We start from the raw sequence: 15,196 nt of genomic DNA on the forward strand, positions 1-15,196 counted from the left end.
TAATCCTCCTAATACAACTCGGATTTTAAACTTTTCATCGAGTAATCTGATACAACTCCGAAGACTCCCATGTGGAAGCAAACCTGGACTTCCAAGTCTCCGCCGCTGTTTGTTACAGTTTAATGGATGGAGACAGTAGAGTCACAAGAACACTAGCCTCCTGATATTCACAGTACACATGACTACTTGTGACTTTAATTAACCACTTCTTTGTGGGTCTTTTCCCCCCTTTTTTTCCACTCAGTTTTCTTCTTCGTGACACTTTTTGTCTCTTCTTCTTCGTGTGTCATTTACAGATTAGATTTGCTGCCCTCTACAGGTGGCTAAGAGGAACACACGCCAGCGAAATTTCGATTTATTTTTTGTTTATTTGTTTGTTTTTGCTTTAAAAGTAATTGAATGCAAGTATTTTTTGTAGTTTTGTCACAAAGCAGTGTGTTGCCTCGATGGAAGAACAAAGCGATTTAAAAAAAAGCACTGCAATTACTCAATTTTTCAGTAGCTTAGCTCTATTTGCATTAAACAAAACGATACAACGGTGATTTAGTGTATTGCTCCATAAATATTCATAACATGATTTAGTTATCGTTAAAAAAAGATGTACTTGTCTACTTCAAAAAAAAAGGTGTGGGGGCCGATATCATTTAAATATTTTTTTTTTTTCAAGAGAAAAGAGTAGAAAACAGATCATAGTCCATTAAATAGTTAAATTGTAAGGTTTAACTTTATGTAGGCACTTTCATTTAGCACAATTAGACGCTTGGAAACAGATAGTATTTATGTATTCAACTAAAGAAGAAGAAGACAAAAATGCTGCTCAAAGTGCCATATTCCCTAACCTGTATAAACTAACCTGTATAAATAAAGGCTGAATGAAAAATTTCCATGTTTTTTTGGGCTGCCACAACAAAGAGGAGTAATAAATCAAGAGCATAACCCATCAGACGTTTCCGGGTTTGTTCATTCTTCCTGCCGTGACCAAGAAATCAACATAAAATCTTTTTAAGATAGAATAATAAGTTTGTGTGTCACTTACTTAAAATTTAATTTCATTACCAACACGACTTTTTTGTTGTTGTTTGCAATTATCTTTTGTGGGCTTTTTTCTCCGACAAATTACCCAAACAACAAATGTTTTAGCATATTGAAAGTAATAGTAACTGTCTACTTTGACATGTAAATATAATATTATTTAGGGGTATGTTTTGTGTGAAAGTTAAATGTGTCGTTGAATATACTTTTTTTTTTTTTTTTTCGATTCTCGTTTCCTGTATGAGCCATCCCGCTTCCCGTACTCTCTGCGCACAATCTACGGATTGTACACAATCATCATGGCGACGCAGGATGGTGGGTACAGAGAAAGATTAGCTAAATTCCGCCAGTATTTTGACTCTAACTTAAACTGTTTTAATGAAACCGTAAATTACTCTCTTAGAATCGTTAATATGTGGTACAATCAAGAGATGTAGCACAAATTTTACGTTTTTCACTAACGCTGCTTCTAAAAAATGCTCACGAGTGCGTTTCAGTTAGCGAACGTTACATTTAGCTATAGTCATGTAGCGTTGGGGTATGAAAAAATAACAAATGCCTGATTTCTATTGATAATCCTAAAGTGTTAAATGGGGAATTAAACATCTTGAGGAATGTTAATGAACTGTCAGAATGTTGTATCATACGTGGACCCGTTTTATGTAAGTGAGGCATTCGGCGTTTTTAGAGAAGTTGTTTTTGTAGAAATAAATTAGGATAAAAACTATAGTTTGCTTTTATTCCAGAAAATACCCAGCACCAAACCTCCACTGATGTTCAGCAGATAGGGAGGGAAAACAGTGGAAAGAGCTGGAAGGAACTCGATACAGAAAGTAGCACAAAAAGCGAAACTACTTTATTGAACATGTTTTAAACGCTCTGGTTACTGTGCAGTAAAACAAGAAAAATATAAAAATATATTCTCAGATTAAGTTGCACAAACATTCCAACTAATTTGTATTATACTTATGAAAAGGACTCAATTGCTAAACAATTAAAAATGCTGTCAGAAATTTTCAGATGACACTACAGTACATTTATCAAGAAGGAGATATTAAAACAGAATAAAAGGATGTGAAAAATGGACAACTGTGTAATAAAATTGCAAAATGTGATTAAAACTGCAAGAATAACAAACAGAGGCTGCATTTATTACAATCAATCCGATTTTGTTAAATAGTGTAATAGGCAATAGTAGGAAAGTTTTTCTGTAAAAGTTGCTTCAACAGCGGCTTAAATTTGGGAAATCGGACGATACACGAGAAACAGATTTTTCTTGTTTTAACAACAATTGTCTGAACTTCATTTATATTTCAGAGCACTACCTCATGGCCAGTTGAAACAAGTTTGTATTGTTTCTAGGATATTGTTCAAGGGTATGTTTTTAATAAAATAAGACTGAAAATTGAAGGTGCATTGTGACGTTATAACACCCGACAGTGTCGCTTAGAAACAAAATCGCAATCAGCACATGAGACTTTTTAGAAATCGGTGATCGGCCAGAAATCTGCTATCGGTGCACCCCTAGCCTGTTAGAAAGTGCACTTCTCTTCGTCTGTGTTGGAGAGGATGTTCTGGGTTGTCTCTTATGGGCAGCAGTCTGTTCAGCATCCTTTTCTCCACCAGTCTGGTTCAGTCTGCGACCAGTAATGGATCCAGACCGCTGGATGGATCGCTTGATAAAGGAAAATTATCGACCTCATTTTCTTTTATCGGCTTTATCGTTTCTTCATGTCTCTCTCTTTCTACTGAAGACGCTGGATGACAAAAGGATCAACTCCGGTGCGCTTCACTGACCCCTCCCTTTCTCTTTAAAATCTGTTTTAACCATCTAAAATCATGTTTTTGGATCGTTAAAAGCAGCTAAGCTGAGAAGCTAAGCTACGAGCTAAGCTAACAGGCCGACCTCGGTGGGGGGGGGGGAAACCTCCGTCTTGTCGAAGCTCCAAAATTTGCAGTTGAAACCAGTGCCTTTGTCTAAAAAGTTGTTTTCTGCAAAAAGAAGCTGAGAACTTGTTTACTGATTTTTTTTTATTAAAAGCTTTGTGTGACAAATGCTATGCTAAAGAGCTCAATCCACACTGAGTGTCCACCATTTTGACAGCCGACAAACAGGAAGGAGGGACAGCCCATGTCACGTCAAGGGGCCTCCCTCTCATTTTTCTTACACACGCTGCTCGCTCCCTCGCTATCCATCCTTCGGTTCAAACAGTCTTATACTGACATCTAGTGGTCAAAAAAGGTACTACACACAAAAATTAACCAACATTCTTCTTAAATTTGACAATTGCTAATTATTGTGAAATTTCAAACAGTATTATCGTTTATCGCGATAATTTTTGAGACAATTAATCGCCCGGCAAAATTTGTTATCGTGACAGCTTGAATTAGTGGGTTGTTCAGTGTGACAGCCAATTTGGCTCTCACGACCAAAAACTACTTAAATTTGCGCAACAAACTTTCTTGGAAAGTTGTTTTGTGGAACAGGTGCATCTTTTTTCTAACCATGAACCGTCCACAACCGTCTCCTTTTTCTTCTCCTCCTCTCATTGTATTTCGAGACTTAATAATTAGAGCATCAATAATTTTGTTTCACCAAATAACTTGTATTTTTGCAGGAAGTGAAGGAGTCACGATGGAAACCGAGGCAAAGCTGAATGAAGCCGAACCACTTGGCGAAGATGTCGAGAAGGCCGACGCCGAAGCTGCTTGTCACACAGATGCAGGAAATGCCACAACTCAGGACTCTAGTATTAGCAATGGCGACGACGCAGATGACAACCAGGAGACGGTGGATCTGAAGATTATCTGGAACAAGAACAAATACGATCTGAAAATCGCCGTCGACAGCACCGGAGCCAAACTCAAAGAGAGGATTCACTCACTCACTGGTGAACTTTAAATGTGACTAGATATGGTCTATAAATTTCTTTTTTTTTTTTAAAACAAGCTCACTGCCTTTTCTCCGTCTTTTGTTAGGTCTTCCACCGGCAATGCAGAAAGTGATGTACAAAGGATTGCTTCCAGAGGACAAGACACTACGTGAAATAAAGATCACGAATGGTGCAAAAATAATGGTGGTAGGATCCACAATAAATGATGTATTAGCTGTTAACACGCCTAAAGAGGTCATCCAGCAGGAAGTTAAAGCTGAAGAAAACAAGAAAGAACCTTTATGCAGGCAAAAGGTGAGGCTTCGCACAATTTTTTGAAGTTCTGTCAAACATTCAAGTGTTTGTGATTTTATTTGCGCCTGCGTTGTGATTTACAGCAACACAGGAAAGTGTTAGACAAAGGTAAACCAGAAGACATTATGCCAGCTGTTAAAGGAGCAAAGGTGAGAGCCTTTTGGCTGTAGTTTTGTCTAACATGCTGTACGTAGAGCTGTGTTTATGTATGCAGCTAACAGATTAACGGCTGCCTTGTGCCGCAAACAGGAGCGGCTGCCGACAGTGCCTTTATCTGGAATGTTTAACAAGTCCGGAGGAAAAGTAAGACTCACGTTCAAACTGGAGCAAGATCAGTTATGGATTGGAACAAAAGGTGAGTTGATGGTTGGGCTCCGTTTATTTCTAACGTTTTTTTAACATTTTGTTTGTAATATTTTTTTTGGTTTTCCGCCTACAGAGAGAACAGAAAAAGTCCCAATGGGCTCCATAAAAAACGTAGTGTCTGAACCCATCGAAGGCCACGAGGATTATCACATGATGGTAACTCTTCTCTGCTTCCTGCTTGTCTTATTTATGTTTTACAGCAACAACAACAAAAGTCACATGCTCCAACACCACAACAGATGTGTACATTTGAGGTGTCACTGAATGCATTTGAGAAGATAAAGTTGTTCCATTTATTTGTAGCAGAAGAGACTTCTTTAAATAAACAGCTGTTCTAGTTGTTTGTTGAAGTTGTGGGAGTAAGTGTGACTTCTCCCCATTTATTTAGTCAGATCCAGAAGATCAAAATGTGTTTTCAGAGAACTATATGTCTAAATATAATCTTTGACAGATTCAGTATAAAAATTTCAACCACTCGTAGTCTATTTAAGCCTTTCTTCCAAGCAGCCAGGTTTTCTTGTTATCTTTCAGAGGTCTTCTTGAATAACAGTTCTCTGGGCTTTCTGGAAAAAAAAATGGACTTTGGCTGCTTTATCTCCACTTTGCTGTCCAGTTTTTGTAGCTGACCATGACAGCATGTTGTGCAGTGTGTGCTTAAAACCTGAGAAAAGTGTTGGGCCTAAAACATACTATTTATTTAATTCAATTCAGTTTATTTATATAGCGCCATTTCACAACAAAGTTGTCTCAGGGCACTTTACAGAAACATTCATAGACATTGAAAAGCCAATTAGTAAAGTTCTATCTAAGGAAGGAGGCCAGCAGACTCACTGAATCTTCACTTTGTCGCCCATCCTGAGCAAGCACAGTGGCAACAGTGGAAAGAAAAAACTCTCTTTTAAATGTAAGAAACCTCCAGCAGAACCAGGCTCATGACAAGTGGCCATCTGCTTCAACTGTCTGGGTTTGAGAGGACGGGAAGGAGAGACAGACGAACACAGACTGGCAGGTCCAGATGTTGGTGCAGGTGAACCTGAAAGACAAAAACACACGTCAAGGATAGAAAAAATAATTACAAATACAGAACAGGTTGAGCAGAGGAAGTAAAGACAGCAGCAGAGTGAAAGTGTGGTCAGTTGGTCCTCCAGCAGTCTAAGCCTTTTCTTTTTCCATTTGCCCTTTATTTATACAGGTAGTCTCGTTGAGCGACGAGAACTCATTTTCAAGAGAGACCTGTTTAGGGTGCAGTTGGGGGGGGGGGGGTGTTAAGGGCCTTGCTCAGGGGCCCAGAGTGAGGCCAATGAGGGTGGAGGGAGGTGTGGGTGTTCCACCTTTTCCATCCACATTTTGTTGATATTGACGGTACCGGGAGGTGAACCTGTGACTTTCTGATCACAGGCCCATCTTCTAACCTCTGCGCCACCGCTCCCCAAATATATATATGGGGAGGAGAAGTCACACTTACTCCCACAACGTCAACACACAACTATAGCAGCATAACTAAGGGATAGCTCAGGAAACCCAAGCCGACCCTAACTGTAGGATTTACAACAAATAAACACGGTATTTTAAAACAGTGTTTTTAAGAAACAAGAAGGATCTAAGAATTACATCATACTATGCGCTAAAATACTATTTTATATGTAAAATTGTTCTATTGTTGTGCTTCTATCTCAAATAAATTGTCTTTGACAGATTAACAAAGTACCTAAATATCCATTTGAAAAATGAGTTGTTTGCCAAGTTGTCTCTTGTCACCACAACCCTGATTCTTCCCTTGACCTTAGGAGACACTTTACGCCTGAATGATTCATGGATCAGACTTAAATAGCTTTTACATAAAAATGCAATCCTCTGAAAAGGGCCAGGTTCTGATTTGAACCACACAGAATATAAGTGAAAGAGCAGCCAATATCTAAAGAAGTTTAAGTGCATTTCAGAAAGGCTGAGGAAATTATTGATCAAGACCAATAAAGTCTGGCTCACTGGAAACAAATTATAAATAAATGAGGGATGACTCACAAGGTTTTCTCAGTACTGCAGGTACCAGATCAGAATGGAATAACTTCAACTCACTGTATTAATGTCCAACTGTAAAATATAGTTCTTTACTACAAGCTATAGGTGAGTTGAAACTCTTGGTGACCGTTATATCAGATATCTGTGCAAAATTTAATTTTCTTGATTTATTTAGCACCTCCAACTGAGGTATTAGAACTCTTGTTCCATCGTACAGATCTGGACATGCACACAGGATCAATACGGTGGTGTCACACCCTGTCAACCACATCTGAATCAATGTAGAGTTACACCTGCACCGCCCAGATATTGAATTACAGGCTCGGCTTGGCGTTTTAAATTTGGACTCGCTAAATAAAACGTGATTCTTGTGCTTTGCTCGTTGTTTCCCTGCACCAGGATCAGTGGAGGGGTTGGAAGGTATTGATGATAAAACCAATGATGGTCGGACTGGTTTACAGTTTCAGGGGATTTTTGTATATTTTTTTTTTACACTTGCGTACTGCTGGTTGTTCATTCAGTGATGTGTTTTGCGAACTAATTTCTCGTTTTCTTTTTATGGGTCTAAAGATTTATGGCTTTCCCACAAAAGAAGTTTCTGTCAGACCTGTTTTATATTTGTTCAGGTTAATATTACAAAAGTAATATGGAACATCAAATGTCAGTTCAGCTGACTTTACTTGAAGGGGTTAGATCTGAGGTCTACAGGGACGTACATTTTTTGTAGTTTGTGTTTTTTTTTATTAATCTGACGTTGTAAAATGGAACTGTGTTTTGTTTGTTCAGCTCTCGGGCGCTGTTTTAGAAAGATTCTGTCGTAGTAGACAGACGTGTCCCATGTCCAGAGATGGTTGTTTTGATGCTATAAATCCAAAAGAGTCAGTGAAGACAAACGGATCCAACTAGACAAAGAAGGCCTGTCGCGATGAGCAACAAATCAATTAATCGCATGATAAATGAAAATTATCAACCTCATTTTCATTTATCGGCTTTGTTTCTTCGTGTCTCTCTTTCTACTGAAGACACTGGATGACAAAAGGCTCAACTCCGGTGCTCTTCACTGACCCCTCCCTTTCTCTTCCATCCATCCATTTTCTTCTGCTTATCCGGGGTCGGGTCGTGGGGGTAGCAGCCTGAGTAGGGAGGCCCAGACTTCCCTCTCCCCAGCCACTTGGTCCAGCTCCTCCGGGGGAATCCCGAGGCGTTCCCAGGCCAGCCGAGAAACATAGTCCCTCCAGCGTGTCCTGGGTCTTCCTCCGGGTCTCCTCCCGGTGGGATGTGCTCGGAACATCTCACCAGGGAGGCGTCCAGGAGGCATCCATCCTAACCAGATGCCCGAGCCACCTCAACTGGCTCCTCTTCTCTCCTCCCTTTCTCTTTTCTCTTTAAAATCTGTTTTAACCGTCCAAAATCACGTTTTTGGATCGTTGAGAGCAGCTAAGCTGAGAAGCTAAGCTACGAGCTAAGCTAACAGGCTGACCTCTGGAAAAAACTTCCATCTTGTCGAAACTCCAAAATTCACAGTTGAAGCCCGTGCCTTCGTCTAAAAAGTTGTTTTTCTCTGCAAAAAGAAGCTGAGAACTTGTTTACTGATTTTTTTTTATTAAAAGCTTTGTGTGAAAAATGCTATGCTAAAGAACAAAGTCCATGCTCAATAATCCAGGTATACAATCCAACATTTTTCAGTCAGGTCATCTGGACAGTTTCTTTTCTCTTTTTTTTTTTGTGCTGAAACGTTGCGCATTCGGTCCGGAAGGCTTCATCAGTCAAGGAAACACTTGAATGATGAAGGACCATGACTGAACAAGGACTTTGTTGTTTTCAACCAGTTTGACAAGACTGTCAACAAGGAAGAGGGCCGGCAATAGAGGAGGGGGCGTACCAAAGAGACCATCTTATCACAAGCAGAACTGGTGTGTTCCACTTTGGAGTAAGCTGTGAGAGGAAGAATCAGTTTTGTTGTGTTTCCTTGACTGATGAAGCCTTCTGGACCGAAGGCGAAACGTTTCAGCACAAAAAAAAGAAACTGTCCAGATGACCTGACTGAAAAATGTTGGGCTATGCTAAAGAGCTCAAACCACACCCAGCGTTCGCCATTTTGAGAACTGAAAAACAGGAAGAGACAGCCCACGTCACGTCAAGGGGCCTCCCTCCCATTTTTCTTAGAAAACGCTGCTCGCTCCCTCACTATCCATCCTTCGGTTCAAACAGTCTTATACTGCCATCCAGTTGTCAAAAAAGTTACTGCTTGCAAAACAAATTGACAAACATTTCTTCTTAAGTTTGACAATAATTACTAATTATTATCAAATTTCAAACAATATTATCGTTTATCACAATAATTTTTGAGACAATTAATCGCTCAGCAAAATTTGTTATCGTGACAGGCAGACAGCAGAGTTCAGTATCGGTATTCAACGGTCTTGGGTTTTCCCGACCCGCACTCACTTTGCAGAGGAAGTTTCTGAATATTTTACTAAATGAGGAGTTTACAGAAAGACCTGAACCTTTGTTAGCATGTGGGAAAACTCAACTTTTAACTGCTTTAAAAAAAAAAGTACAGTCCATCTGTATATGGCTTTATTATTCAGTTTATTTCTTTTTATGACTTCATCTTTGTGCATTTTCCAGTTTGTTCTGCGTTTTTTGTTTTTTTCCTTCTTTCATTTTCTTGTTCCATTTAAGTTTTCTCTTATTTTCATCTATTTTCTTTTTTCTTTCCCTTTATTTAATTTTCTTGTAGAATTGCATTTAAAACCGTATCTACAGTCAAATCAGTGCTTTTAAACAGGCCGTAATGCTTGAATCCCAAAATACTTTCAGTGTACCAGTACTCACCATTTTCCCTCTTTTGTAGGCTTTTCAGTTGGGTCCAACAGAAGCTTCTCAGTACTGGGTGTACTGGGTGCCTACACAGTTTGTCGATGCAATCAAAGACACAGTCCTTGGCAAATGGCAGTATTTTTAACGTGCCTCCTTTTTCACGATGATGAACTGGGATTGAGAAGAGGAGCCAGCGAAAAGTAAAACTGGAGACGACGAGACTTAAGGAACTTTTTGGAATATATTTGAAGGAAACTGTTGGATGCCTGTGGACTAATTCAATTCTTTTTATGTGAAAAGTGCACTATGTGGCAGCGTAACATTTCTCAGCCCTGTCGATCATTCGAGGTTTTCAACAAATCTAAGGGAAAATAAATGTACAGAAATTGCTAACACTTTTCTTCAGTTATTCTTAAGAAAATAAAAATTATTTAATGAAAAAAGTTTGTCACTTTACTTGTTTTTTTTAATTCACCCACTGCATTTTCACAAGGGTTTTCACCTCAGGATAAATTCAACCAAGCCTTTTTTTTTTTTAGCAAAATGTGGATTAGAAATAGATATGGTAGTAGATTAGCACAAAAATTGAAAAGTTATAATTTTTATTTTGTATTTGATTTTCTTTCAAATAACTGTTTTCTATAGAAACAAAAATCCAAACCACTTAATTTTACAGTGCAGCAAATTTTAATCCTGAATTTGTTTCTACTTATTAAACCTACTATGACATGAGCTGATTTTCTTGTATCTAAAAAAAGCCCAAGTGGAAGAATATGACTTTTCCCTTCCACTTTTGTTGCTCTGAGAGAAAATATATTTATCACTCCTAGGTCTTGACCTTCTTATGTCATGTTCTTTTTTAATTATGTTCCAATTGGTTCAAAAATTACTAACTATATATAAAGTCATACATTATTTATGAAGTGATTTGTCCTGGAACATATTACTGTTTAAACTCAGACATACCAAAAATGCACACTTGGAGCCTCTACTTTGTTTTTATAATTTCTGCCAAATCATTCTATACACTAAAAATATGTGACACTTTTACTTTGAAAGAGCTTATCTAGAAAGTTGTGCCATGAAACCTACAACTTGTGTTATTTAAAATTTATTAATAAATATCCCATTAAATAAATAGATGTTCCCATGAAATACCATTTTAAATATATTTTTTCCCCACAAGATTTATTATTTTATTTTGAGATTTATTTTTATTTATTTCAAGATCTATTTATTTAAGTTAACGAGGACTTGTTTGCAAGAGAGACTTGTTTTAAACAAAGAATACAGATGAGGTACAAACAACAATAGACATAATCATAAAAAAGCATATAAATGAAAAAGTAAATAAAAGAAATAATAAAACGAAACAAAAAAGCAACATTATAAAGTGGTGTAAAATGCTAACAACAGGAACATGTCTGATTTGGTTTGTGAATGAATGTCATACATTATTTAATTGTTATAAACCAGGTTTTGAGCCTCAAGCCAGTTTCTGGAAAATCCACAGCTGACTGGTTTGAAACAAGTCAACAAAATACCACAGACATGTCTGTTTAATACAACAAATCTTGTCGGCAGGCCTCAGACTGATGAAGTCTTTCGGATGAAAAACGAAACGTTTCTTCCAAAAATAATCTGTTCAGATGACATTTAACTTTTTTGTGTTTAAAGCAAGCGCGTTCGAAACAGCGTTTTATTTTGAAAGTTCTCATTCCGGAAACCAGGAAATTTAACTTCCGGTTAAGGCTGTTTGGCGGTTAGACATGAAAACTTCCCTTGGAGGCCTCCACCGTCTAAAGACAGCAGTCCTCCTACAATGTTCGCTGTGGAGGAAACAGGCGGTGAGCAGAGACGTTCTCCCCCCGTTAAGGTGCTGTCCGGCCAGCTGAGGGCGGCAGGAAACCGGGCGGCCGCTGGCAGCTCCGGCGGGGAGGCCTTCTTGATCAGAGCGGCCAGAGGTCGCTCTCTGCGGGCGTCACTGGTGTGGATGCAGGGGACAGTCATGGAGGCGCAGCTGGAGAGAAACACCGTGCTGCTGATGGATGAGACGGGAACATTTACAGTTCAAGGTGTTAACAACATCCCAAGAGGGAAACCCTGTTTTTTTCCAGGTAATAATAATAATATCCTGATTAATAATCCAGGTAGAAAAATCTAACAAAGTTGAGTTAGGTCCTCTGGGACGGTTTATGTTTACAACTCTTTATAATGTCCATGGGTATTTTAAATGTCACACACAAAAATTATAATAAAGATTTTTTTTAAAATACATCTAAAAGTTGTTGAACTAGGAAAAAATACTTAACATGAATCCTTAATTTGTTTGCATTTATATTTTGCTTGGACAATATTAAAAAATGTTACATATATATATATATGATAGATAGATAGATACTGTACATATATATGTACAGTATCTATTAGACAGATATTGGATATTGGACTTCTTTTATGGTCAGAATTTCTAGGCACAGCCAAGGTGTTGGGTGGATCCGTTTTGGTGTCCTTAGGATCACATCTCTGCTTTTTGCAGATGATGTGGTCCTTTTGGCTTCATCAGGTCGTGATCTACAGCTTTCACTGGAGCGGTTCGCAGCAGAGTGTGACGCGGCCGGGATGAAGATCAGTTCCTCCAAGTCCGAGGCCATGGTCTTGAGCCGGAAAAGGGTAGAGTGCCCTCCCCGGGTCAGGGAGGAGGTCCTGCCCCAAGTGGAGGAGTTCAAGTATCTCGGGGTCTTGTTCACGAATGAGGGAAAAATGGAACGTGAGATCGATAGGCGGATAGGTGCAGCGTCTGCAGTGAAGCAGGCGCTGTACTGGTCTGTTGTGGTGAAGAGAGAGCTGAGCCAAAAGGCGAAGCTCTCAATTTACCGATCGATCTACGTTCCTACCCTCATCTATATGAGCTTTGGGTTGTGACTGAAAGAGCAAGTTCTCAGATACAAGCGGCCAAAATGAGTTTTCTCCGCAGGGTGTCTGGGCTCTCCCTTAGATATAGGGTGAGAAGCTCGGTCATCCGGGAGAGACTCAGAGTAGAGCCGCTGCTTCTCCACGTCAAGAGGAGCCAGTTGAGATGGTTCGGGCATCTGGTTAGGATGGATGCCTCCTGTACGCCTCCCTGGTGAGGTGTTCCGGACACGTCCCACCGGGAGGAGACCCAGAGGAAGAGCCAGGACACGCTGGAGGGACTATGTTTCTCAGCTGGACCAAGTGGCTGGGGAGAGGGAAGTCTGGGCCTCCCTACTTAGGCTGCTACCCCCGCGACCCGACCCCGGATAAGCAGAAGAAAATGGATGGATGGATATATGTATATATATACTGTATATATCATAAATGACTGAAATGAATGAAAGTAGGCCGTAGTAAGACAGAGTCTTGTGTGTGAATGAGGAGGCGGCCGACGGAACAGTGAGGAGCAGAGGTCACAAAGGTGCAGGACTTCAAGTTCTTGGGGTTCAAGTTCACTGTCCAGGAAAATGGGGAGTGTGGTAAAGAGGAGGAGAAGAGAGTCCAGGCAGGATGGAGAAAAGTTTCAGGAGTTATTTGTGACAAGGATGTCAACAAAGGTCAAAGGAAAAGTTTACAAGACAGTGGTGAGACCAGCTATGTTGTCTGGTCTGGAGACAGAGACATGGACAAAAAGACAGGAGACAAAACTGGAAGTGGCAGAAATGAAGATGCTGAGGTTCTCCTTAGGAGTGACAAGGATGGATAAGATTAGGAATGAGATCATCAGAGGTACAGCACAGGTTGAACAACTGGGAGATAAAGTTAGAGACTGAGATGGTTTGGACATGTCCAGAGGAGGGACAGTGGGTATACTGGTAGAAGGATGTTAGAAATACAGCTGCCAGGAATAAGACAAAGAGGAGATATGTGGATGCAGCTAGAGAACATGGAGGTAGTAGAGTGAGGACAGAGAGATGGAGGACGACCCCCGAAGAGGGAAAAGCTGAAAGACTAAATGACTGAAGCATGTTTGTATTTTATTTCAATATAATCAGTTTAGGTTTTTTCACAATCAGTGTTGCAGTATTGTATTTTGAAACCACTCATTTTCTCTACTCTTCAGTTCATTAGATTCCTGGTTAAATAATGACAATGTTCCAATTAGATGAGATTTACAAATTGTTCATCGTAAAGACTTCACATCACATCCCACAGCTACGTCTGTTCAAACCTACACCGTCAGGTGTTGACGGTCCTGCTGCTCTTCTTGCAGGTAAATACGTTATGGTGATGGGCGTCGTCGAGGCCGTGTCCCCGGAGCCGGTCGTCCGTGCTGTGAAAATGGCAGACCTCTCAGACTTTGCTGCTCTTCACAGACAGATGTGGAAGCTGGAGGTGGAGGAGCTGCAGCAGCTGCTGACCTGAACGCAGTCGTTTGGAGCAGAAGGAAAACTAAAAAAAAAAGACACGAGTCTCGACTTTTCTAATCAACGTGTGTTGAACCTCAAAGACTTTTGCAGCATTTTTAATTTTTTTGCTGGGACAGTACTCGATCTCGATTTCAGCCTTGGAGAAGCTGCAGGCCTCGCTCTGAATGGATGGCTCTGTTTTGATGTGGAGGAAGGGACTCAACTCAGTTTAATAAATGTTAACTTTATTTTAATAAACTTTTAAACATGTCATCGCCTTCACAATTAAAGGCCTGGTACTCGCTGAAGGAACGCACATCACCCAGCGCCGTTTTAAACGAAGAGCGTCGAGAAATGACGACTGCTTTGGTCGAACCTTAAAACGAACTACCGTACGTGAGGATTGCTCATGTGCTGGTTATGACTCTCAGCTACTACCAACAGATTTGAGCGCAATCTCAGTGAAATTGAGTTAAAAACCTTTTCTTTTCTTTTTTTGGTTTCTTAAAACTGATTAGCTGTGGCAGCCATCATAAACTGGACTGTCAGATTTATCAGTTGTGCATCCAATGGTTATGTTCAGAAAGTTTCATTAAAATCCATCCAACGGTTCATGAGATATTTTGCTAACGAAGGTTAACTGCGTTTAAGGTTTTAAGCCAAGCTCTGGTAGTGCAACAGATAACACTCGGAGCAGGTGTTAGGAATGACTCAGCTACAACACCAAAAGTAAGCAGAATGTTAAATTGACTGAGTTGTAACCATTTTTGTGATGAGCTGCACATGGAGGCCATTTTGAATTGGGTTAGCTTCAAACATTGAGCTAGAAAAGGTGCTGCCATTAGTTTTATTACAGCTTGTCCAGTGGGTCATGAGCTATTTTTCCAACGCACAAAGCTGACTGCAAAATATCTTTTGCAAACGGAACAGACTGAGGCAAAATTAGTGATGACTGGTTAAGGCAGATGCAGTCAGGGCCAGATTAACACTTCACTGTAGCCATCATCACGACCCCAGAATCACCATAATCTGGCAAAATACAGAATAAATTATCATAATATACAGTAAATATACTTAAAATTGTAAGTATCAAGTGTATTTTTATGTATAAAACTCGAAATGCTCATTGACACAAATCATCCGGACTGAATTAAGTTGAACGCACTTTGAACATCACATGACATCATGTATGTACTTATTTCGTAACGTGTTGGCCACTGGTGTCACAAGCATTTATAATGGGGGGGGGGGGGGGGGGCTGGGGGTCCTCCCCCAGAAAATTTTGAATAAAGTAGATGCCATTTCCTGCATTCTGGTGTATTTTAATGGTTGTTTAACATCTAATTTTACCTACAAAGCAAACACTTGGAACACCTTTGGATTCCCCTGGAGGAGCTGGTCCAA

At 39.8% G+C, this 15,196-nt stretch overlaps 3 protein-coding genes across 3 annotated transcripts in view; all 3 read left to right on the top strand.

The window, feature by feature from the left end:
* Window positions 1-15,196, top strand: part of LOC119421774 (inactive rhomboid protein 1) — a 952,927-nt gene that overhangs the window by 884,568 nt on the left and 53,163 nt on the right. The gene's annotated exons all lie outside the window — the stretch shown is intronic.
* Window positions 1,291-9,871, top strand: ubfd1 (ubiquitin family domain containing 1). The gene is made up of 7 exons (XM_037689144.1): window positions 1,291-1,347; window positions 3,651-3,923; window positions 4,012-4,220; window positions 4,304-4,369; window positions 4,470-4,575; window positions 4,660-4,742; window positions 9,463-9,871. Exons 1-7 carry the CDS (start codon window positions 1,332-1,334, stop codon window positions 9,571-9,573), a joined length of 864 nt encoding a protein of 287 aa, XP_037545072.1. The 5' UTR covers window positions 1,291-1,331; the 3' UTR covers window positions 9,574-9,871.
* On the top strand, window positions 11,227-13,909 carry rmi2 (RecQ mediated genome instability 2). The gene is made up of 2 exons (XM_037689148.1): window positions 11,227-11,545; window positions 13,657-13,909. The coding sequence occupies exons 1-2, from the start codon at window positions 11,251-11,253 to the stop codon at window positions 13,806-13,808; spliced, it is 447 nt and encodes a 148-aa protein (XP_037545076.1). The 5' UTR covers window positions 11,227-11,250; the 3' UTR covers window positions 13,809-13,909.

Source organism: Nematolebias whitei, chromosome 15 (genome assembly GCF_014905685.2).
Source record: "Nematolebias whitei isolate Nwh7 chromosome 15, NemWhi1, whole genome shotgun sequence".
Taxonomy (NCBI): domain Eukaryota; kingdom Metazoa; phylum Chordata; class Actinopteri; order Cyprinodontiformes; family Rivulidae; genus Nematolebias; species Nematolebias whitei.

Bases quoted from the DNA above. Each gene is read 5' to 3' on its own strand.
- rmi2 (XM_037689148.1), top strand. From the start codon at position 11,251: ATGTTCGCTGTGGAGGAAACAGGCGGTGAGCAGAGACGTTCTCCCCCC. The intron at 11,546-13,656 runs GTAATAATAATA...CTCTTCTTGCAG, and splicing joins GAAACCCTGTTTTTTTCCAG to GTAAATACGTTATGGTGATG.
- ubfd1 (XM_037689144.1), top strand. The intron at 4,221-4,303 runs GTGAGGCTTCGC...TGTGATTTACAG, and splicing joins AACCTTTATGCAGGCAAAAG to CAACACAGGAAAGTGTTAGA. The intron at 4,576-4,659 runs GTGAGTTGATGG...TTCCGCCTACAG, and splicing joins GTTATGGATTGGAACAAAAG to AGAGAACAGAAAAAGTCCCA.